This window comes from Camponotus vicinus, unplaced genomic scaffold, assembly GCF_025532165.1.
Source record: "Camponotus vicinus isolate PSW18456_S1 unplaced genomic scaffold, iyCamVici1.0 SCAF_3, whole genome shotgun sequence".
NCBI classification, from domain to species: domain Eukaryota; kingdom Metazoa; phylum Arthropoda; class Insecta; order Hymenoptera; family Formicidae; genus Camponotus; species Camponotus vicinus.
Window position 1 is genome coordinate 5,945,334 of NW_028141967.1, and position 26,092 is coordinate 5,971,425.

Here is a 26,092-nt window from a genome sequence, read left to right on the forward strand (position 1 = left end):
ACTTTACAAAGGTCTTTATGGATTGTGGTACTTTGTATATCTAGTAACGGAGGGTACCCAATTGGCCAATTCAAAATAGGACTCTCTGATTGGTTAATCGTTGCTGGTTACCCTAGGCACAGGTTGATATAATTGGCTGTGGTCAATCGCAACGTGGTTAAACGGGATACTCCCTCTAGTGACTTTATTAAAAATGAGCGTCAGCGTGAAAACCTACCTTTAGGTGCATAAGCGATCGTGGTGACAGTTGGTCGATTGGTCAGTCAGTTGACATTGATGATGGTGAAGAGCCATGCCTACCGTCTCGTAAACATACAGTTTGACGTCAGGCAAAGACACGTCAGGAGAGAGTGAGCGTGATATAACCTGGACGTGACGTTTCCTCCGGGATACACGTTGCCACGAAACCGTGCGAGAAAAAATGCGGTAAAATGTTGTCGCTGCCGCTGGTCAACCGTGACTATCAGCTGATGACAAACAGGTGAAGATGGAAGATGACGCTGACCTCAGGGAACAGTTGTTTCACAATACCGTGCGGGAAAATATAGTGAGTATATACAGTGAATATATTCTTCCTTGCGAGAGCACAAAAAAAACCCATCCCGTCTCCTGCGCTCGTAAAATAAGAATATATTTTTTCTGCGGTTACAATCAAACGTAGATGTCCTTCGTACGCTTCAATGAAATTCTGGAGTGTGTATTGCGATTTATAAATTATATTCTCTGGCAAATCTTTTTTTTCCTAAAGAGGACTTTACATTACATTACATATTTTTTTTAATAGCGAATTATTCAAATATATTTCGTATTATATTGTATATATGTTCGTTATATACATACTCGGTACGCGACCCTCTTATACAAGGGTGAACATTGGGGAAACGTGGCGGAAATTTTAAAAGGAGGAAATTTTCGACTCGAATCAGATGCAATTTGCTCGTTGCTATAATTACCCAATTGCGAAAATGAGTGTTATCGCGCCACAATGAATGATAAACGCTTGTTCGGGAAGTCTGCTGCGTGTCGACGTGGATCGATTAACGAGGCTAAGTCGTTTATTTATTTAACACTTTTTCTCCTTTTCGATCGGTCAAGAAAATGTGGATATTATATCCTACACATTTGTGCATAATGCTTTTAAATCGTAAATATTTTTAAATAAATAAATATAAAAAATATATATATATTTATTATATTTATTATATTATATTTATTATATAATATAATATAAATATGATTAATATTATTATTATTATATATATAACACATATATTTCTAATATTATATATATATATATATATATATATATATATATATATATATTTATAAATATTATATAATATATTATATATATTTATAAATATAAATATTATATATATATATGTTATATAAATATATATAGTATATAGTAAATATATATATTTTTATTTATAAATATATATATAAGTATGTTATATAAATATATATATATTTGTATAACATATACAGGGTGACCCATTTTAACTTAGGCAGCCAAATAACTCGAAAAATAAGCAAGATAGAGAAAAATGTTTTAGACAAAAGTTGTATGGTTTCGAGGGGGCCATAAGATGGTATCATTGGTTTGACCTTGAAGAGTCATTTGAAGGTCACGTGAAGGTCACTTCAATTTTTTAAAATGGAATACCCTATATATTTTTGTACATTCTTGTAGCTTATTTCGAGAGCTTTCCAAAACACTATAATTAAGTACCTTTCCGTTAAGTACTTTTTGAGTTATGATGCTTGAAATAATTTCTTAATTTTACATAAACCGTAAAATATCTTGTAAAATATTCATTTTTCGATTATCTTACCTTAATACTTTTATGTACAAAATAATGAGAGGAATCAATTGGTGTAAAGAAAACACATAGTTGTTTTTAAGAAAAAATATGGAATTGTTAATTGCAAATTACATATTTTTTCTTCGAAACAACTATGTGTTTTCTTTACACCAATTGATTCCTCTCATTATTTTGTACATAAAACTATTAAGGTAAGGTAATCGAAAAATGAATATTTTACAAGATATTTTACGGTTTATGTAAAATTAAGAAATTATTTCAAGCCTCATAACTCAAAAAGTACTTAACGAAAATGTACTTAATTATAGTGTTTTGGAAAGCTCTCGAGATGAGCTATAAGAATGTACAAAAATATATAGGATGTTCCATTTAAAAAAATTGAAGTGACCTTCACGTGACCTTCAAATGACTCTTCAAGGTCAAACCAATGATACCATCTTATGGCCCCCTCGAAACCATACAACTTTTGTCTAAAACATTTTTCTCTATCTTGCTTATTTTTCGAGTTATTTGGCTGCCTAAGTTAAAATGGGTCACCCTGTATATGTACATATACAGGGTGTCCCATTTTAAAAGTTCCACCCTCATAACTTTTCAGGATCAACGTTTGAAGGAAAACGACTCGGATAAAAATTTTAGGGAATAAAGGGGGCTATCTAATAGTGACCTTGGATTCGACATTAAAGGTCATTTTCAAGGTCATTTGAAGGTCAAATTCCGTTTCTTAAATGGGAACCCCTATTTTTTTATTACTTATTCTTGTAGCTTATCTTGAGAACTTTCCAAAACACTATAATAAAGTATTTCTTCATTCAGTACTTTTCGAGTTATGAGGCTTGAAATAATTTCTTAATTTTATATAAACCATAAAATATCTAGTAAAATATTCATTTTTCAATTATCTTACCTTAATATTTTTATGTACAAAATAATGAGAGGAATCAATTGGTGTAAAGAAAAAATATAGTTGTTTTTAAGAAAAAATATTAATTTGCCATTAACAATTCCATATTTTTTCTTAAAAACAACTGTATGTTTTCTTTACACCAATTGATTCCTCTCATTATTTTGTACATAAAAGTATTAAGGTAAGATAATCGAAAAATAAATATTTTACTAGATATTTTATGGTTTATATAAAATTAAGAAATTATTTCAAGCCTCATAACTCGAAAAGTACTAAATGAAGAAATACTTTATTATAGTGTTTTGGAAAGCTCTCGAGATAAGTTACAAGAATAAGTAATAAAAAATAGGGGTTCCCATTTAGAAAACGGAAGTTGACCTTCAAATGACCTTGAAAATGACCTTTAATGTCGAATCCAAGGTCACTATTAGATAGCCCCCTTTGTTCCCTACAACTTTTATCCGAGTCATTTTCCTTCAAACGTTGATCCTGAAAAGTTATAAGCGTGGAACTTTTAAAATGGGACACCCTGTATATATATGTATATATATATATATATATATATATATATATATATATATATGTGTGTGTGTGTGTGTGTGTGTGTGTGTGTGTGTGTGTGTGTGTGTGTGTGTGTGTATATTTATATAACATATACTTATATATATAATATTTATATTTATAAATATATATAATATATTATATATATATATATATATATATATATATATATATATATATTAAAAATTCTGATTTTTCCAGGTATGTACAAAAGAAATTTAAGAATTTAAAATTTTTCATATCTTTCCAAGGAGTAGACGCTTTGATTTAGACAGTAAACTGTTCGCGAAATTAACGCAAAATTTAAAACTAAATTCAATTATTTATAAATCTTTTCCAAAATACTGCATCGGTTTTATATTATAGTATATATATATATATATATATATATATATATATATATATATATATATATATATATATATATATACTATAAAACCGATGCAGTATTTTGGAAAAGATTTATAAATAATTGAATTTAGTTTTAAATTTTGCGTTAATTTCTCGAACAGTTTACTGTCTAAATCAAAACGTCTACTCCTTGGAAAGATATGAAAAATTTTAAATTCTTAAATTTCTTTTGTACATACCTGGAAAAATCAGAATTTTTTAAATAATTCTCCTTTTGATAATTTTATTCCCACATTGTAAATAAGTAAATTATGTGCATAAAACGTTAAAATATATTATAAATATATATCTATCTCTATTTATATATTCAGTGTCTTTGGACAAAATATTAAATATGCTCTACACATTATTTATTACATATTTACTACATATTCTTAATTTTAATGATAAAAAAATAAAAATGTTATGCAAATGAAAATGTTCATCTTATGAAACTATTCAATTTTTTCAGTACATTTGCAAACTCGCATTTAAAATTTAAAATTCTGTTTTTCTTTCGTATAAGTAAAAAAACCAGTAGAAAATACATAGAATAAAAAATCTTATTTTAGAACGTTGCACTAAAACATCTTTAAAATACTCTGAATTTTTAATAAAAATTCTGGAAAATCAGTGAATTTTCAAGGAATTTTTTTAAATTTGAGTAAATTGATTCGAATAATTATCTTGTAATTTAAGGATTTCTTCTGCAGAAAAATGTGAAAATTGTGCAAATTTGTGGCGGACAAATAATTTGCCGCGAGTTTCTCTCCACGGAAATAACTTTGCGAATCTTCGAACAAAATACTCGACTTTAATTCTCTTGGAATTTGTTCGTTCCTGCTCTTGTCGTAAGATGAAACTTACTAGGAAACGCCTTGGAGAAATTTCAAATATTACGAATGACTGGCGCAAGGCGTTTACCCAAGTGAATGCACATACATTTCACAGGCTTAGTCATGGCTCTCGAAACACGTGTAGGAAGCGCATTCATTTTTGTCATCTTTGTTTTGTGCATTTCTCGCGATGAGAACCGGTCGAGAGGTAGAAAATATGTGATTTAAAAGAAAAAAAAAAGAAAGAATCCGAGGATCAAGTTGATTAACCAGGATGTCTCACTGGAAAAACATGGAAAATTCAACTGAGGAATGCTCAGGATTTCTCTTATTTTACTGAAAAAATCGGAAAATTCTTATGGGATTCAAGAGGAATTTTGAATTTTGAAAGATTCTTTCTTCGATAATTTTTTTTATATCAGCAAATCGCCGATAAGCCAAGTTATGAATTATGTGTTTAAAATATATTATAAATATTTTAGAAATATTTTAAGATATATTAAAATATATATTAAAATTTATATTAAAATATTTTAAAATATATTAAAATATTTTAAAATATATTAAAATATTTTATAAATATATATCCGTTTAAAATATATTATAAATATATACTCAATTTATATATTTGATGTCTACTCAATTTATATACAGGGTAGACCATTTTAATCAATACACGCGAATATCTCAGAAACACTGCATTAAATCGAAAAATGTTTCAGATATAAGTTATATGGCTTGAAGGGGGACATAAGAGAGTATCATTGGTTTGACCTTGGCTGTCGTTGTCAAGGTCAGGGCAAGGTCACTTTGGATTTTTTAAATGGAATTCCCTATTTTTTATTATATATTCTTGTAGCTCATCTCGAGAGCTTTCCAAAACACTATAATTAAGTTAGTTTTCATTAAGTACTTTCTGAGTTTATGAGGCTTGAAATCATTTCTTAATTTTACGTAAACCGTAAAATATCTTGTAAAATATTCTTTTTTCGATTATCTTACCTTAATACTTTTATGTACAAAATAATGAAAGGAATCAATTGGTGTAAAGAAAACACATAGTTATTTTTAAGAAAAAAAATGTAATTGTTGATTGCAAATTACATTTTTTTTTTTTCGAAACAATTATGTGTTTTCTGAAGAAAAAATATGTAATTTGCAATTAACAATTCCATATTTTTTCTTAAAAACAACTATGTGTTTTCTTTACACCAATTGATTCCTCTCATTATTTTGTACGTAAAAGTATTAAGGTAAGATAATCGAAAAATGAATATTTTACTAGATATTTTACGGTTTATGTAGAATTAAGAAATTATTTCAAGCCTCATAACTCAAAAAGTACTTAACGAAAAGGTACTTAATTATAGTGTTTTGGAAAGCTCTCGATGTCAGCTACAAGAATGTGTAAAAATATATAGGGTATTCCATTTAAGAAATTTAAGGTGACCTTTATGTTACCTTCAAATGACTGTTCAAGGTCAAATCATTGTCACCATCTTATGGCCCCCTCGAAACCAAACAACTTTTGTCTGAAATATTTTTCTCTCCCGGGCTTGGTTTTCGAGATATTCGACTGGTCGGATTAAAATGAAACACCATGTATATTTTAATATATTTTAAAATATTCTTTATTGCAATTTTTAGTGATGTGAAAAATGAAAGTTTAATTAGAAAAATTAGAAAAATTCATTAGGGAAATCTCCAAAATTTTTTTACCTGGAGTTTTGAGCAAAAAGATTTAGAAAATTAAAAAGTTTTTTTTTAATTTTTAAGATTTGAGTAGACATCCTATAAACTTGCAGAATGCGACAGTGGGAAATTTCTATCAAATAGATTATTATATGAGTAAGTATTATACTGATGAGATGGTAAATATGAATAAGTATTATACTGATGATTATATAAATAATTAATTGTTAAAAATTTTGATGTTGATCGCATACTGCAAATTAATCGACGCTTAATAGATAAAATCGAGATCGAAGAGTGATCTTAAAATCATCAGAAACCGCGCCTCTAGAAAGCTTCCGTTTTCCTTCTATTTGAATTTAAATACAAGAAATGATATAGAAGCGCAATCACAGGAAAAAGCGAATTTAATGTTGTTATTTGGCCAGCTATCTTTATGTGTCTGAGATACTGCAGTTACGATCAGATATGCAATTATAATCGGAATAAACACGCGCCTATCGATATACTTTTTCCCACCTCGTTTTCTCGTGTTCTTTTGGACTCTTATCTCTTTGGAAAGTATTTCTTGTGAAAGTTTTGTTCTCGCATCTCGATTTGCCAAGAGCATAATTAATGTATATAATTATAATTTAATTGTTTTGTTTTCACGTTTAGTTACAAGCGTGATTATTTATGTATTTAATCATTCATTTATTATATATTTAGTTAATCATTAAACGGGAAAAAAACCTTCTAGTGCAAAATAATTAATAAGACAGACAGATTGATGACACATCAGTTAAAAATGATTACAATACAGAGTTACAATTCAAGTGCAATTATATAAATTATCTCCGAAATATTGTCTCCAAAGCGAGAGAAAGAGAAAAAAGAAACAATCAGAAGAATTTATATTAATACCACGAAAGAAAGAATAAAACATACTTGAATTTAAATATAAAATAAAATAAAATATGTTGTAAAAGTTAAGAACTAATCAAGAACGGATTGCAGTATCTGATGGAGAACCTTGGAAGAACACAATGAAGTTTAAAATTAAAGAGAAAGAAGAAAACGAGCTTCCGTAAAAAAATCCCGTTTATTTAATCGGATCGAATGAAGTGTACGAATAGAGATAAAAAAAACTCGGAACCTCGTGAAATATAACGCTCAGTAGACTTTCCAATCGAGGTCAATGATCAAAAATGACACGAGCGATAACGGTAATCAACTACACACGTTTATCTCTTCTGCCATTTGCAATTCAATGTCCTTATTCTGTGAGTGAAAAAGCATTCTGTAACTATTTATTATTTTTATTTATCTTTCTCACAAACATATATGATTTTGTTTTAGTATTGATTATTTTTAATATTTACTGTTCTTTCTATTTTTATTTGCTTCTTTATGTACGAATGAGAAATAATTTTTCCAATAATAAAAGGATAATTAATTAATTTATATAAATATAATCTAAGCGATAATTATTTCGAGAGAGATTTGCTTTCCTGATAATTTCACAAGAGATCAATTTTTATATAATTATATAAGTTCTACGCAAATTTTATCGCGAGATTGAAGAATAAATTTTATTCTCCTTTTTTTATATCTTAATTTCTAATTTATCATAAAATTTAAACATGATAAAAAAATATTAACTTTATATAAATACATATAAATATATTATATTATTATATTATATATTATATATTAATATATCATATATTATTATATATTATATATTAATATATTTATATCATACTTGAATTTTATACACACACACACATATATGTTGTTTATCATAAAATAAATATAAATATTATAGTATAAATAATTAATAGATGTATAAATAAATAGCAGAGCTTCTTTTTATAGGTGCATTGTTCTCGCGAAAGTTCGCCTTTGTCCCGCTTTCATCCGTCCTATTCTCAGCTCTCGACAAGAAGCTTTTGCCAACCACGATGCCGAAAATGTCACGTATTCGTGTTCTATTTGTTCATAATTATACGCGCTCCGTTATTACATTCGTCCCCGGGCGAATTAATACGTCAATTATAACGTATACATTGTATTAATATAGAGACAACGATAATAATACACATACACGCGCGTAGATAAATGAATATACAAACATTAATAAACGAATGAATAAATAAATGATCGCTAATGGAGTATCAGGATATCGATCGGAGTATAAGCAGATCGATAAATTGAACATTGTAAATTGATAGATCGAACAATTCATTTGAATGAGAATCGTTTATCGTCTTATTTATCGCTCGTGTCGAAATATGATCTCATGGGAAAATCTCAGATTTAGATTCTTTATTACATCAATTAAGTAATTAGTAAACTATATGCAAAGTATTTGATAAAAATTGGAGCAATGCTTGTGAGGCAGCAGAGCGCAGTAAATTGAACAGATAAGTTTTTTATCATTTTGCAATAATTATTGAAATATTAATTAAAAAGGACTGGCGAATGAGTACGCGTTTCACGCATCTAGATAGTGAGATATGTTTTCTAGATATGTCAGCCGCGAGTATCATGTGGCAACGAGCAGTTTGGCTGTACATTCTACGACTCTTGTGTTTTCATTGTCATACGATATTCTCTGTTGGCACGTTTAGAACACATGTTGGGGTCTAGCTGTGGGAAACGCGCTCTTATTCTTTTCAATTGATATTTCAATAATTATTGCAAAAATTGCAAAGTGGTAAAAGATTTTTCCATTCCGTTTATTACGCTCTACTGCTTCACGAGCATTGGTCCAATTTTTATCAAATACTGTATATACATTTTTCTATAAAAATTTTTAATATATGTGGATATATTAAATATATTCATATATTTAAAATATATTAATATTTATTACATTGAAATTAATATACATTAATATATATTAATACATATGTATATATATATATATATATATATATATATATATATATATATACATACACATACAGGGTGTCCGATTCGTGAGGGACCAAACGAAAAGTGATGATAGATTGGGTCAAACTAAGAAGAAAAGTCCTCTACCATTTTGCAAAATTCGCAATAATTATTAAGTAATAAGCAAAAATGTCACATGAAGGTTTAATTTTTTAAATGGAACCCCCTATTTTTTATTATGTATTCTTATAGCTTATCTCGAGAGCTTTCCAAAACACTATAATAAAGTATTTCTTCATTGAGTACTTTTCGAGTTATGAGGCTTGAAATAATTTCTTAATTTTACATAAACCATAAAATATCTAGTAAAATATTCATTTTTCAATTATCTTACCTTAATATTTTTATGTACAAAATAATGAGAGGAATCAATTGGTGTAAAGAAAAAATATAGTTGTTTTTAAGAAAAAATATTAATTTGCCATTAACAATTCCATATTTTTTCTTAAAAACAACTGTTTTTTCTTTACACCAATTGATTCCTCTCATTGTTTTGTATATAAAAGTATTAAGGTAAGATAATCGAAAAATGAATATTTTACTAGATATTTTATGGTTTATGTAAAATTAAGAAATTATTTCAAGCCTCATAACTCGAAAAGTACTCAATGAAGAAATACTTTATTATAGTGTTTTGGAAAGCTCTCGAGATAAGCTATAAGAATACATAATAAAAAATAGGGGGTTCCATTTAAAAAATTAAAGGTAACCTTCATGTGACATTTTTGCTTATTACTTAATAATTATTGCGAATTTTGCAAAATGGTAGAGGACTTTTCTTCTTAGTTTGACCCAATCTAGCATCACTTTTCGTTTGGTCCCTCACGAATCGAACACCCTATATATATATATATATATATATATATATATATATATATATATATATATATATTAATAGAAATTATATTAATTGTATGAAATATATTATTAATAAAATATATTTTTATTAAAGTTAAATATATTAATATAAGAAATCTCATAAAAATATATTATATTATTCGATGCAAAAAATATATATGTGCAGATATATAAAAACCAGAACAATAATCTGCGAAAAATCTAAAAACATTCAAAAATTAAAGTTTGTAATATTTTGCTAAGCGAACCAATTTAAATTAAAATATTCAATTAAATTGAAAACATTGGCGTTTTTCTTTGAAGGAAACGAAAATTAAGAAATCAATATTTCATTTCCACTTATTAATATTGTTAGTTATTACACTGAATAATTATCGCAAATTATACCTGTGATTTAAAAAAATACAGTGATGGAAGAAAAACAACGGGATGATAAGTTTAATTCGCATGTGTAGTATGGCTTCGTTTACCGACACACTTTTATATTTTTTTTTTGCGTTGTAAGCATTCCTCTAATCGGCGTTAATGATATTCAGTATTATTTACATAACATCATTGTATCTCTCAAGAATTTTATCAAGCGCCAAGAATCAATAATGAATATCAAGGATATCTGGAAAAATATTTTCTGCTTTTGTTTATCTTCCCACGACGCAAAATAATTACTTTTGCAACCATATATATTAAACAATAATTATTTTGGATTATAAAAGACGTGCATCTGTATAATTTACAATAAAATACATTTTGATATTGAATAATAATTATATATAAATAAATTATTAAAATATTAATGATATATATATATATATATATATATATATATATATATATATATATATATATATATATATACAGGGTGGCCCATTTTAATCCATCCAGTCGAATATCTCAAAAACCAAGCCCGGGAGAGAAAAATGTTTCAGACAAAAGTTGTTTGGTTTCGAGGGGGCCATAAGATGGTACCATTGGTTTGACCTTGAAGAGTCATTTGAAGGTCACGTGAAGGTCACTTCAATTTTTTTAAATGGAACACCCTATATATTTTTGCACATTCTTGTAGCTCATCTCGAGAACTTTCCAAAACATTATAATTAAGTTAGTTTTCATTAAGTACTTTCCGAGTTATGAGGCTTGAAATAATTTCTTAATTTTACATAAACCGTAAAATATCTTGTAAAATATTCATTTTTCGATTATCTTACCTTAATACTTTTATGCACAAAATAATGAGAGGAATCAATTGGTGTAAAGAAAACACATAATTGTTTCGAAAAAAAAAATGTAATTGTTAATTGCAAATTACATTTTTTCTTTCGAAACAATTATGTGTTTTCTTTACACCAATTGATTCCTCTCATTATTTTGTACATAAAAGTATTAAGGTAAGATAATCGAAAAATGAATATTTTACAAGATATTTTACGGTTTATGTAAAATTAAGAAATTATTTCAAGCCTCATAACTCGGAAAGTACTTAATGAAAACTAACTTAATTATAGTGTTTTGGAAAACTCTCGAGATGAGCTACAAGAATGTGCAAAAATATATAGGGTGTTCCATTTAAAAAAATTGAAGTGACCTTCACGTGACCTTCAAATGACTCTTCAAGGTCAAACCAATGGTACCATTTTATGGCCCCCTCGAAACCAAACAACTTTTGTCTGAAACATTTTTCTCTCCCGGGCTTGGTTTTCGAGATATTCGACTGGATGGATTAAAATGGGCCACCCTGTATATATATATATATATATATATATATATATATATATATATATATATATATATATATATATATATATATATATATATATACAGGTGAGTTTTGTTTCCTGTGTCAATCTTTTTATCATGCGGGAGATTATCGACTGCATAATAAATTGATCGGTACATAAATGTCAATTATTTGGATCGATCGTATCAAAGGCTCGAATATAATGTGTAAAATTAAAGCAAATTAAAAGCTGAACTTATGTAATATGGATTTATTATTATTATTATTATTAAAGCTACGTATTTATTATTATTATTATTATTATTATTGTACACATTATATTTGAACCTTCGATACGGTCGATCAAAAAAATTGACATTTATGTACCGATCAATTTATTATGCAGTCGATAATCTCCTGCATGATAAAAAGATTGACACACGAAATAAAACTCACCCTGTATATATATATATATATATATATATATATAAAATTAAAATATTATTAACATAATTAATAATGTTTTTTCAGATATTTCTGCTTCTTTTTCTGCTATTATATATCTCGAGTTACGCGTTAATCGCACGCTTCAGACGCCGAGATCGCGACGATTATCTATCAGTAGACGAGGATGAAGCCACCGTATATAGGATCAGCCTCTGGCTATGCACGGTTGCTCTGGCGGTCTCCGTCGGCGCGACCCTCCTACTTCCGGTGTCTATCGCCAGCAACGAGGTGCTCATTCTCTATCCGAACAGCTACTATGTCAAGTGGCTTAACAGCTCCCTCATTCAAGGTGAGAACCTACATGGGATATCATGGACTGAATTTACAGAAAGATTTGTAAGACTTGACTTGAAAAAGAAAAGAGGGAGTAATTTATTATATTTACGTAAATTAGATCATAATTCAAGATAATGTATACAGGGTAGCCGATTTTAAGTGATGCATTGATATCTCTCGAAAATCAAGGCTATCATCCAAGATAATAGGGCTGTATACGTGAGTCATTTTAAGTTACCCACCCAATAACTTTCTTATTTTTGATTGTAGAAACAAATGTTTCAGACAAAAGTTGTTTGACTCGAAGGGGACATAAGATGATGCCATTGGTTTGACCTTGGATGATTGTTTGAAGGTCACATGAAGGTCATTTTTAATTTTTTAAACGGAACCCCCTATTTTTTATTATTTATTGTGATAGCTTATCTTGAGAGCTTTCCAAAACACTATAATAAAGTATTTTTCGAGTTATGAAGCTTGAAATAATTTGTGAGGAATCAATTGATGTAAAGAAAAAACATAGTTGTATTTAAGAAAAAATATGTAATTAATTGCAAATTACATATTTTTTCTTAGAAACAATTATGTTTTCTTTACACCAATTGATTCTTCACATTATTTTGTGCATAAAAGTATTAAGGTAAGATAAAAAATGAATATTTTATTAGATATTTTATGGTTTATGTAAAATTAAGAAATTATTTCAAGCTTCATAACTCGAAAAATACTTAATGAAAAAATACTTTATTATAGTGTTTTGGAAAGCTCTTGAGATAAGCTATCACAATAAGTAATAAAAAATAGGGGGTTCCGTTTAAAAAATTAAAAGTGACCTTCATGTGACCTTTAAACAATTATCCAAGGTCAAACCAATGGCATCATCTTATATCCCCCTTCGAGTCAAACAACTTTTGTCTGAAACATTTGTTTCTACAATCAAAATAAGAAAGTTATTGGGGTAGGTAACTTAAAATAACTTACCTGTATAAGGAGGAAGTCAGGCGTGTCTACGCTCATTCGATTAACGAATAGCAGAATAGCAATCCATCCATGTCGACGGTACCGATGCATCTGTGTAGAGCATTCACATATCTTTCAGCCCAACACATAATGTCATTATCTCGAAAACCAAAGCTTCCATTCTATTAATTGAAAAATATTACATGACGGTTTGGTGACTTCGAAGACATAAGGCGTGATCATTATAAAGAGGTCGTGAGAGATTTCATTTTTTTTTTTAATAGAACCATTCTAATTTGTTTATATAAATCAATATTCGGCGTAAAAAGTTATTAGGGTAAAAATAGCTAAAAATTGAACATATATATATAGTTTACAAGACATTTTATATACTTTAATTTGACATAATTTTATATAAACTATAAAACATCTCGTAAAACATTCATTTTTCGATTATTTTATTTTATTCTTATACAGAAATAATAGAATCAATTGAAAGAAAGGAATCAATTGGTATAACGAAAATATTTATATGTTTATAAAAAAAAATATAAATTTGTCACGAGCAGCTACACATTTTTTTCTTAATACTACATGGTTTTTTACACCAATTGATTTGTCTCATTATTATATACATAAAAATATTGAAATAAGATGATTAAAAAATTATTAATTTACGATATTTTTGTGTGATAGTTTATGTAAAATTGTATCAAATTAAAATACAAAATATCTCGTAAATTATTTGATTTTTAGTCATTCTATTCTTACAACTTTTTACGTCGAATATTGCGAGTAATCGATTTATGTAAATAAATTAGGGTGATTCCATTAAAAAAAATAAAGATGACTGAAATAACTTCATGACCTTCGCCCAACATAAAATGGCTCCATCCTTCATAGCACCATCTTATGTCCCTCTTGAAGTCACAAAATTTTTATATGATACTTTTCGAAGACCTAGTTTTTGAAAAATATTAATGCATCATTTAAAATGAGCTACCTTGTATAAGAAATGCATATCGAGGGGGGGGAGGGGGATTTGTATTAGGATTTTTGTCTTGAAATGTTCTAAAGAATCTGCCATTAAAAGAAAAGTGGCTTAGAACACCCTATATAGCCTTAATAATGATATTATTAATAAAAAGGATATCAAGGAAAATTCCAAAATAAATATCTTAAATTTTTTTGTTTGTATCTTCATGTAATCTTCATATTTTGACAAGGTATATTCATTATCGGCAGGTCTATGGAACCACGTATTTTTGTTCTCAAACCTATCGCTCTTCGTATTTTTGCCTTTCGCTTATCTCTTTACGGAATCGGAGGGTTTTGAAGGCCATAAGAAGGTAAGACAAAACACTTGTAATAACGAGCCTATATCCTTTTTTTATAATTACTTCTGGTCGTAGGGTGTGATGGCGAGAGTATACGAGACAATGACAGTCCTCTGTCTTCTGGGCACTCTTGTATTAGGAATGACTTATGTCCTATCATCTCTATTGGATTATCAAAACTCGAGTTTACACACGTTGCTCAGTAAGTACTATATACTTAGATCTAACGCGAGAATCCTAACGAAGGATAAAATTCAATTGAGGATATCCAATTTAATAAAATACGATTTTTATAGATTTATGGAGTTACTATTTACCTTTTCTATACTCCTGCGTCTCATTCGTAGGCGTAGTAATGTTATTGTGTAAGTATCGAAAATTTTCGAATAACATTCACTTCTGCGTAATTCTATAAATAAATTAATATTTTTCGCTAATTAATTGCATCCTATATTTTTAGTATGCACTCCGGTGGGATTTGTACGACTGTTCGGCGTAGTAGGGTCATTTCTAGTTAAACCCCAGTTTCTTAAGAACCTGAATGAGGAGTATTTTGCATATAAATTAGAAGAGGACTGTATTAACAGAAGGTGAACTCCTTTCCTCCTTCTTTCATAGATCGAAATTTATATTTTTATGATAACAGTAGCATGTGTAACAGCATCCGTTCAGATTGCAGCATGTGAAAGCAACAGGGAAGTCATATGTATCACCGGTGCCGATGTCGTCGTCGGCGAGTTGCAGCTCGTCGGCGCAGCAGGAGGAGGATGAGGACGAGCCGCTACTAAGCGTGAATCCGGGTCTGCTATGTCTAAGGAACGGTGCTCTGCAAAAGGGTCTCTCTCAACGGCTAAATGACATCCAGCGTCGACGGCAGCTGTTGGATCAACAGCGGAGAACCTGGTGGGTTCGGCGCACGTTGTTTTATCCGGTGGCGATGTTGATGCTGCTTGTATTATCCACTGCCACGGCTTTACTGGCGATGCAAAATACATTGGAATTGCTGATAGGAATCAAAGCGCTGCCGTTGAGCACGAGGGTTCGTATACACGCTTCTTTTCTTACAAATCTACATTGAATCTTTGAAAATCTAACATTGAAATCTTAACATTGAATTTCATCGGAAATATCAAGAAGAATTCTAAGAGAATCAAAAATTCTGTAGTAAAAAGCAATAAAATTTCAAATAATTAATCCACTGAAGCTTTTCTCTCTCTCGTTACATTATTTTTTCCTATCACTATCAATTAATATGAAAATAATAAATTTAAATAGTATATAATTAATGTATTTCTATTTTATTCATATTATAATATATTGTAATTTCGAAGAATAAATTTATTCCAAATAAAGATAGAAAAATAAAAAGTAGCAAAAAAGTTTTTTTTCCATAAAAAAACCGTTTTGTGAAAAAAAACTTTAGGCCTTAAAAAAATTTTTTTTTTTCAAATTTTTATATTTTGATTATTGCAAATTGAGATTTTTTATTATTTTTGATTTTTTATATTAGATTTACAGTAACCATCACTATTTTAAATATAAATTGTATTCCAATTGGTTAAATAGTTATGTAATTACTATTTTAATTAAATAAATTCTCCAAAGCAAATCAAAATTGAATGAATTCTTTATTATTGATAAAAGACAGTTTGTAATTTTTAAAAGTATATTTTATATTTTTTTATAGTTATTATTTTAATATAATAAAAAAACTGAAGTTCTATTTTTAATTTTTTTTTTCGAAAATAATTTTAAAAAATTAAGTAAAAATTTTTTATGAATAATTTTTATGATTAAAATACTAAGAACAGCATAGTTTAGATAATTTTGTTAGATGCATAATAAAAATTTTTATTATGCATCTAACAAGTGAAAATAATTTGAATCATGTCTGATATAATTCATGAATGATGAATCATGTTTAATATGATTTGCCGCAAAAGTCTTATTAACTCATTAAAATTATTTTCGAAAAAAAATATAAAAATCTGTTTTTTATTATATTTACGAACACACACACATACACACAAATATAAAGAAAAATAATATTAATATTAAAAACAATGAAAAAATAAAACCAAATTAATTTTTTTCAACAGAAAAAAACCCGTTTTTTTCGACTTTTTTTTTTATTTTTTTAAATGTTTATTTTTAATTTTTTAATATTATTTTTATTATGTTTATTATGTTTATTTTTAATTTTAATTTTTAATTGTTATTTTTAATTTTTTCCATTTCTACTTCCAAGGGTAATTAATCGAATTCTGTTTTTATTTCAATAGCAATTTACGCTTGGCATCAGCTCCCTGTCTAAGCTCGGACCCATCGGTGCAACAATCGAAGTAGCAGTGATCCTTTATTTGGCCGTGACTAGCGCGATCGGTCTGTACGCTCTACCGGGCGTAAGAAGAGTTCAACCCAAACTTCGTTCTACACCGCTTACCCATCTCATCGCGAATTGCGCCTTGTTGCTCGTACTTAGTTCGGCGTTACCGCTGTTATCTCGAATACTAGGTAGTATGTGAGATAACTCAACAATTATTCCATTATCCTTAAAAGAATCTTTCAATCAGCGTACTATATTTAGAGTAAGAGTTATAAACGATTGAAAGAGGATTGAGAAAGATTGAGAATTTTTGAGAATTGAGAATTTTTCACGAATTAAAAAATCAGTCTGATAATAAAAATATGATATTTTTCTTTGTGTTACTATATTCCTCGTTTCCTGTTTTTTTCAGGAATGACAAACTTCGATTTGCTGGGTGACTTCGGACGCATTGAGTGGCTCGGTAATTTCAAACTTGTGCTCCTCTATAATCTGATCTTCGCCACGGCAGCAATCGGCTGTTTGGCCACCAAGTTCACCGCGACTGTGCGTAAAGAGATCTACACTCGTCTGAGGAGCAGTTTGCTGGGTATTTTCAGGACTACGAGCATTATCGCCGACGCGAAGAAAAACTCACCGCCGTCAGGGATGTTTTCTACAAAGGAAGATTAGACTGATTTATTATATTATTATATAATTAATAAGCAGAAAGTACATCGGGATCTTACGAAAGTTGCTCCTGGCTTTTAAATTCTTGCATGTGTTGCGTCTTGTAAATTACAAAAAGCTCTTAGAGCTTTCCAATCACGAGATTTGTTTCTTAAATTTGGAGAACTTTGAATATACTAATCTTTCGACTTTTGAATTCTTAGGCTGTTAGAGATTCTTACATAGAATTTTGATTACATTGAGATTTTCTATTCTATTTCGAGGGAGAGATTCTGAAACTTTTCGTTTGTTTTAATATTCTTAAAAATTTTTAATACTGTTTATAAATAATGTCTGATACATGTGCGAGAATCTGAGCTTCTTTTCGAGGAATATCCGTGACTTCAATACAATTTCTTTTCTCTTTTTAATCTTCAGATAGTCCCACGTGTGCTTTTGTCCTCGCATTATCCCCAAAAATCGCTTGGCACCAAAGAGCCAACGTAACTTTTGTGAGAATCTAAAAAGTTTATCGCTTAGAATCGATTATATATAAGCGAACGTTATCATTCTGCCTAGTGATCATTTGTAATTAAGACGCATGAGGCCAGTTAAGGACATAGCCTGATAAGGACAAAGAGGCGATCATAATGCGTAGCGCTAAATATTTATTTATTACATTAATACTATTTTTAAGAATATATTTGGGATCCCTCCCATGAGACAGGGGAAGATCCAGCATTGAGCGTGTCTGCGTTTACATATGCGTAATCGAACGAATTAATTTACGATGAAAATAAGGATTGAAGAAACATATGATTCAAGATATCCGTGCATGTGTGTGTGTGTGTGTATGTATGTATGTATTTGTGTATGCACAGAATGTTGAAAGAAATTTATATACTGCAAGAATCTTCCCTACAGGAAGAATCTTGATCAATGAATGTTTATTTGCCTTTAAACGTCCTCATTTTATAATCATTGGTATCATCGTAAATAGAAGAAAATAAATTTTCTATTTAAATAATGGATATATTTTAATGACTACTTTTAAAAAAAAACCTATGAAATTATATTATTAAATAAATTAAAACAGAATTATTTAACGACATCTTATGTGAGAGAAGAGTATAAAATCTTCTCAGACTGAAAATAAATTGCAATAAAATCTTAAAAAAGCCTTTTTTCAAAACAAAACCTACATATCGCAATAGACTGCACGATTTTCTAGATATTTATGATGAAAAAATCGAAGTCCTATTCATACAATTGCTCTTAATAAAATAATAAAAATGTCAGAAATGCAATCGTTAAAAAGTTAGTTATCTTTTTTAAATAGAATTTTTTAAATAGAATCATGTAAGGTTTTTATATTAACGATATAAAGACAAATCTCTTAACTGCACTAGAAATGACACAATATAATTTCTTAAATTTTATTTTTTTATAAACATTACGATAATTAAATATAATACCCTGTTTATAATTAAGAACTTTAATCACATAGTGCACACATTGTCCGTAATTTTCTTCAATCCGTACTTATTCAATACATTAATGATGATATTCCCTGCGATACCATGACGGACAATTCTGTAATAGCCTGGTGTTGACAGATCCACCACGGTGGAGCCGACTCGGCGACTCTCGAGCCGCTTGTTCGAATTTAACGTCTCATGGAAGACGCCGTCGAGCTTGGGCCAGAGCGCGCGAAATTCGTCCGGGTGTAGACTGCTTGGTTCGCTACTAATGTTGGCGCTGGTGAGTGCCAATGGACCGACAATCTTGGCGACGCTGCGTACAAACTTGTTATCTGGCACACGAATCCCGACAGTCTCTTGGCCCGGATTAAAAGTTTTTGGTAAAGCGGATGTGCGTCGCAAACATATCGTATAGGGCCCAGGAAGCAGACACTCCAGCACACCAGACGGCACGTCGTCCAGAACACCCCATGTACCAATCTCTTTGACATTACTCAGACAGATCGCCAGTGGCTTGCTTCCGTCTCGCCGTTTGATTTCATATAATTGTTGGACGGCGAGCAGGTTGACGGCCACACCAGCAAGACCATAAATCGTATCAGTCGGGATCGCGATTATCTTGCCCTGTTGCAACAATTGGGCTGCCATCACAACACTCCGGTTGCCACCACAGAACCAATGCTTTTCCTTTGACCCAAGCAGCTTCAATTCATTCTTGGCGTTGTTCATATTGACCTTAATAGGACCCATTGCATTGGGATTCATGATTCCTCGAATACTTTGGATTGTTTGCCTCTGTGGAGAGAAAAAAATTATTAAAGAGTCTTCTTAAGCTTCTTTAATAATTGCTTTTGCAATTATGTATTACCTGTTGATTTATGTATTGACTCGCCAAGTGTAGCCGCACGAATGATTGCCACATCTGTAGAACAGGGTCATACCCTCATCAGCGGATCTTGTCTGCAATTGTTTAAAATAAGCACGTGGATAGGAACACTTGAGGCAACGCTCGTCCGTCGAATCTACGCCCTCCCACGCGGTTTCGTTGTTGACGACAACCGTCTTCTCCAGCTTTTCATTAAAAAAGGTACGTGTAGTAACCGCGCTTTTTATCTTATAGATGTAAGGACATGTGCGACAAGCAAACCGATTGCCTGTTGGGTCTTCCTGAAACCGGAGAAGATTGGCGCAATATGGGCAAAATAGATACACCATATTATTAAACTGATGAAATAATCCTTTTCTTCTTGAGCGTGTGTGATCTCTTATTTCTAAAGATCTTGATATCACATGCTTCCTCACGAATTTGGACCTCTTTTTAAACTTCTATTCATGATGACATCATTTAATATCGACGTAGTAATCTTCATACGCTTTAAATATTCTAATATAAGAAGGGTAAATGTGCAGTATAACGCCCCCACCTCCGATTTTTCTGAAACTTTGTAAATTTGTTCATTTTAATGTTTAAAATATATTCTGAGAAGGAAAATCGTCGCTCATGCCTCTTTTTTTTTATTTAATTTCAGTTTTGTGATGTCGGTAAGTATGAAAATGATAATTTATGGCTTTTATTTATGGTTTGGTTTTTGTTTATTTTCTGGATATCCTCCAACCTCAATAAATTCATAACAGTACAAGATATTCTCTGCTTTACGTAATATTCTCTGCTTTTTAATCTAAATAAATTCCTAAAAATACAAATATTTTCTGCTATTGTTAAAAACACAAATAATTAATATAGCAGAGAATACAGTGGGATTCAAAATCTATACCTTTTTAATTCTTTTTGTATGGATTAAAATTTAAGTCTAACATTTCCTTGAAATATACGTTATAACTGTACGCACGGCTACGTCGTTCTCGCCATTTTAAAATTAATTTCTAAAGCGTCGTCTACAATGAGATTTTAAGGAGACTTAAGGCGTAAGATTTAAGAAATTGACCAATCACAGTCGAGTATTCTCTTAGGTCCATATTCTGAATCCTCTTTTATCGATAAAAGTGCCTCTAAAAGTGGCTTACAGCCAATCAAAAGGCTTATAAGCCACTTTTAAAGGCACTTTTATCAATAAAAGAGGATTCAGAATATGGACCTTAATACTTGACTGTGATTGGTCAATTTCTTAAGTCTTACGCCTTAAGTCTCCTTAAAATTTCATTGTAGACGACGCTTAAGGGTGCAGTCCCACGTAGAAGAAAAAGCGGAACGGAAAAGCGGAACGGAAAAGAAGTATAGTGGGGGTAACCAATCAGAATGTTTCTCCAAAAGACATATCTGTTCCGATTTTAAATAACCGGGTTCCCCATGTACCGGAAAAAGCGGAAATAAGTAAGAGTAAAAAATTATTTTTTATGAATTATAGTTAACAAAAATAATTAATTTTGTAAAAAAATATCTTTTTATAATAAATGGAAAATTCCAATGGAATATAATTTACGAAAAAACAAAGCTAATTCAGAATTATTGTAAATTTTAGGTTAGAATTTTTTCCGTTTTTGCGTAAAATATATTCCATGGGGAATCCAGTCATATAAAAGCGGAATGGAATAAAGAACTTTATAATAATATAAATTTAACAAGAGAAATATATTATTTTAGTGTAATTTTGTTATGTTTTTATATTTTGTGAAAATATAAAATTAAACTAAACTATTTATATAAAACAATGATAAAATTACATTTTATATTGTAACAAATATTTTATTCAGAATAATTATTTTCATCTAATTTAATGTTAAGTGTAATAAATTGTTACAAAATTTAATATATATATCTGAAAATAAAACACACACACACATATTTTATATTATAATAAAAAAATTTACCGATGACATTATTATTTTATATAAAAATAAATTTATAAATTTTATTTATGAATAAGAAAGACTAGATATGCTAGGTATGTACATACGAGAACGCTAGGTATGATGTCTTTTGGAGAAACGTTCTGATTGGTTACCCCCACTATACTTCTTTTCCGTCCCGCTTTTTCTTCTACGTGGGACTGCACCCTAAGCTTAAGAAATTGACCAATCACAATCAAGTATTAAGAGAATACTCGACTGTGATTGGTCAATTTCTTAAATCTTACGCCTTAAGTCTCCTTAAAATCTCATTGTAGACGATGCATAAACGGTATCAGTAATAAATATGTAGACAACTTAATTTATAAACAAAAAACAAACCATTAATGGCCTTCACACATAAAATTCCATAAGCATGTAAGACGTAAGCAGTAAGAAAATCAACAAATCGGAATTCTTAGGGCTCGTTCCCACTGAGCGCGTCGCGCGTCGCGTCACCAGCGTGAGCCAATCAAAACATCCCATTGTAATAACATGTTTTCCGTGTTATTACAATGGGATGTTTTGATTGGCTCACGCTGGTTGACGCGACGCGTGACGCGCTCAGTGGGAACGAGCCCTTATATTTTAATATGGCTGCCTTACTGCTCGACCGTGATTGGTCGATTTCCTTACGCTTACGTTTTACGTGCTTATGGAATTTTATATGTGAAGGCCATAATGAGCATGTGTAGTATCTTACAGTCATAAATTATCATTTTCCTATTTACCGACATCATAAAACTTTGAAATTAAATAAAAAAAATGAGGTATGAACGACGATTTTCCTTCTCAGAATATATTTTAAACATTAAAATGAACAAATTTACAAAGTTTCAGAAAAATCGGAGGTGGGGGCGTTATACTGCACATTTACCATAAGTACTTATGATAATTATAATTATAATAATAATTATATAACTATAATAATTATAATACGAAATAAAGAAAATGCTTACGAGTTCCGAGAAGCGCTTTTATGTCGTATTGAAACACGTGTCTGTCACATCCATTGAACTATAGAACTAACTGGAACGAGCGCTACCTTTGTTATTGCCCGGTGACCTCGAGCCGAGAGACAGTATCTACCATAGACCTTACAGATATGGACTGGCAATACATATCAGACTGTGTCCGGAGGAGGTTAGAGAGGGAAACATACTTTTTGGTACTTCTCTTTTTACAAGTGTCCGTACAAGTGTCCGGACACTTGTAGAAAGAGAAGTACTAAAAAGTATGTTTCTCTCTCTAACCTCCTCCGGACACTGCTTCTCTACAGAAACTATAGGCAATTGCCAGTCCATATCTGTAAGGTCTATGAGTATCTATTTGATATTGCCGTCTCTCTTTTTCATGTATTACCTTAGCTAAAAATATACATCTGTGCATTAAAGTTGTGTACAGACTTTTTTCACCAAAAATTTAGCAAAATAAAGCATTATTTTATTTCGTTTATTGTCGTCATTATATTTCCTTAAATAATCCATTTCATTACAATAATATTTTTTATATATTCATTGTTCGAACATATACTGACTAAGGTATGGGCACAGATAGTACGTCATGAAACTATAGGAGAAATATACTATAGCATGTTAGTGTAACAGAGAACGCGATTCCAAATAGCGATGGCCTTCGTCGCACTGGCAGGCTCGGCTCGTAACAAAGGAGCGCTCATTCCAGTTAGTTCCATAGGCTGCGGTCCGAAATGTGCTCATAGCGCTATCGGCGCGCTTACGACCGTTCCGAAATGGCTTGAGTGTGCCCGCTGTAGCGAAGTGACGTCATACTTTCCGTGCTCACGCTGCCCATAGTTGAATGGTAAGGCTGATGGCAGAGAACTAGACGTGAGCTCTTACGTCTGTCGTAGTCGTGGACGTAAAGTAAGACAGAGAAAAACCGTATGTCGTAAAGACCATTGTGAATGCGGAAAGTGCATCATGAACGAGGTAAGTAATATTAATATATAAATATATTGAAATACATATTTCTGAATATTTTATTTATAAGTAAATATACTAAAAAAGAATAAAATAAAAATAACTTTATTTAAAATGATTTGTCTTCATTTCGTTTATCGAAAAAGTAATTGTCAAAATAGTAATTGTTATTTTAGGTTAATTAATATTTTTCTTTGCTATTTCAAAATACATTGATGGAAAAAATTTTCTTAACAAAATTTCTTAATTAATTTTCTTAACAAATTTTCTTTCTATTTTTTAAAATTTGTATCTAATTTTTAATTTGTTTCTTCAACAGAAAATTTATCTTTTTGACAACCGCTACTAAGAGTAATATAAAAAAATGTCTGATCATTTAAATTACTGCAATACTATGAATATGAAGCTATTACAATTAAATCAGCAGTTTCTGGTAATATACTAATAGCAGTTTGGAATATTCTCCATTTATTTGAAAAAATTCCAAAAGCACTTTCAACTGTTCTTCGTGCTCTAGAAAGTCGATAATTGAAAATCTTTTGTTTATATGTCAAATTTTTACTAGAATAAGGCTTCATCATTCTTTTTGATAGTTTAAAAGCATCATCAGCCACAAAATACGTATATGTTTTTAAATTGCTATTAGGAAGATTTATTTGCTCTTCTGGTAAATTTAACTGATTATTATTTAAATTGATGCCTATATCACATTCATTGAAGATGCCCTCGTCACTGTTTCCTATAAATAAATAAATATTATATATTGTATTATATACTATATATACAAGATTTAATTTTTTATTTGTTCTTGCTTACCTCCATATGCTCCAATGTCAACTAATGTAAATCTGTATAAATGATCAGCTACTGCCAATAATACTATACTGTAGAATTTTTTATAGTTAAAATATAAGCTTCCAGAATTGGGAGGACAGCGTAATCTGATATGTTTGCCATCAACAGAACCTACACAATTTGGGATGTTCCATCTTCTCCAATAACCATGTGCATATTTTTTCCAATCTTCTTCCGTAGGTGGAGAAAGATATAGTGGTTCTAAAACTTTAATTAAGACAAAACAAATTTCTTTTACCACTTCTCTTACAGTAGATTCCCCAATTCGAAATGCCAAAGCTATGGAACATGGTAGGTCACCTGTCGCAAGATATCTAAAAAAATATAATAATTATAATACACTTATATTAACTATCTAGATATTTAGGCATGAAATATGTACTTCAATAAATACCTTAAAGTTATTAAAAGTTGTAACTCTGGAATTAAAGCACGAGAACTTTTTTTTACCAAGTATGGATTTATCATATGTAATAATTGCTGAAAATGTACCAACGTCATTCTGGTGTAGCGATAAAATAATTCAGAATCGTTTTTTATTTCTTGAGATAAATTGTTATAATCTCCATATTGAAGTCTCTTTTCATTGATCAGACTCACAAGCCATCGCCTATTTAACCACCTGATTTGCCTTTTTTTACGTATCAATAGAAAACACAAGTTTATCCAGTACATCACCAAAATAAAAAATTCCTCCTTTTTCATTTTCATTAAAAAGTGCTGTTATATATAAATGTATACTGAAAAAAATAATATATAAAATTGGTTAATAATTTACTTATTTTATTGATAATAAATAAATCATAATTAATTCATAATATGATGTACATCATATTTTTAAAGATATTATTAGATTTTAAAATATTTTTCTCAATGTGCAATATACTTTGAAAAAATAAAGGAAAATACTGGTTAACCTAAAAATAATTACTATTTCGACTATTTAGTAAAATAAAATGAAGACAATAAATCATTATCTTTGTTTTTATATTGTCTGTATTATTTTTAATTTATTTTAGTATATTTACTTATAAATAAAATATTCAGAAATATGTATTTCAGTATATTTATATATTAATATTTATATATTAATATTCATGAACTTACCTCGTTCATGATGCACTTTCCGCATTCACAATGGTCTTTACGACATACGGTTTTTCTCTGTCTTACTTTACGTCCACGACTACGACA

General features: G+C 29.7%; 4 protein-coding genes across 5 annotated transcripts; 1 reads left to right on the plus strand and 3 right to left on the minus strand.

Annotated features, from left to right (window-relative positions):
- The first annotated feature begins 251 nt into the window (after positions 1–251).
- Positions 252–18,806, plus strand: Lili (LMBR1-like protein lilipod). The gene is made up of 9 exons (XM_083093153.1): positions 252–547; positions 12,253–12,517; positions 14,710–14,813; positions 14,877–15,003; positions 15,098–15,166; positions 15,262–15,391; positions 15,474–15,840; positions 17,084–17,315; positions 17,540–18,806. The coding sequence occupies exons 1-9, from the start codon at positions 488–490 to the stop codon at positions 17,797–17,799; spliced, it is 1,614 nt and encodes a 537-aa protein (XP_082949279.1). The 5' UTR covers positions 252–487; the 3' UTR covers positions 17,800–18,806.
- A 391-nt stretch (positions 18,807–19,197) lies between these two features.
- Tcs1 (Threonyl-carbamoyl synthesis 1) lies at positions 19,198–20,266 on the minus strand. The gene is made up of 2 exons (XM_083093154.1): positions 20,125–20,266; positions 19,198–20,051 (listed from the first exon to the last, which is right to left on the minus strand). The coding sequence occupies exons 1-2, from the start codon at positions 20,176–20,178 to the stop codon at positions 19,275–19,277; spliced, it is 831 nt and encodes a 276-aa protein (XP_082949280.1). The 5' UTR covers positions 20,179–20,266; the 3' UTR covers positions 19,198–19,274.
- On the minus strand, positions 20,133–21,150 carry Polr3k (RNA polymerase III subunit K). Of its 2 annotated transcripts, none has more exons than XM_083093156.1 (2): positions 21,032–21,150; positions 20,133–20,947 (listed from the first exon to the last, which is right to left on the minus strand). In XM_083093156.1, exon 2 carries the CDS (start codon positions 20,469–20,471, stop codon positions 20,133–20,135), a length of 339 nt encoding a protein of 112 aa, XP_082949282.1. In that variant the 5' UTR covers positions 20,472–20,947; positions 21,032–21,150. The 2 variants fall into 2 exon arrangements, with proteins under 2 accessions (XP_082949282.1, XP_082949283.1); XM_083093157.1 differs by having other exon boundaries at positions 20,133–20,697; positions 21,032–21,124.
- Positions 21,151–24,450: 3,300 nt separating this feature from the next.
- LOC145968313 (uncharacterized) lies at positions 24,451–26,089 on the minus strand (the record flags this gene model as incomplete). The annotated part of the gene is made up of 4 exons (XM_083093693.1): positions 26,006–26,089; positions 25,293–25,638; positions 24,860–25,212; positions 24,451–24,782 (listed from the first exon to the last, which is right to left on the minus strand). Coding segments are annotated over exons 2-4 (1,002 nt in total), but the record flags the coding sequence as incomplete, so codon positions are not given.
- Between the last annotated feature and the right edge of the window lie 3 nt (positions 26,090–26,092).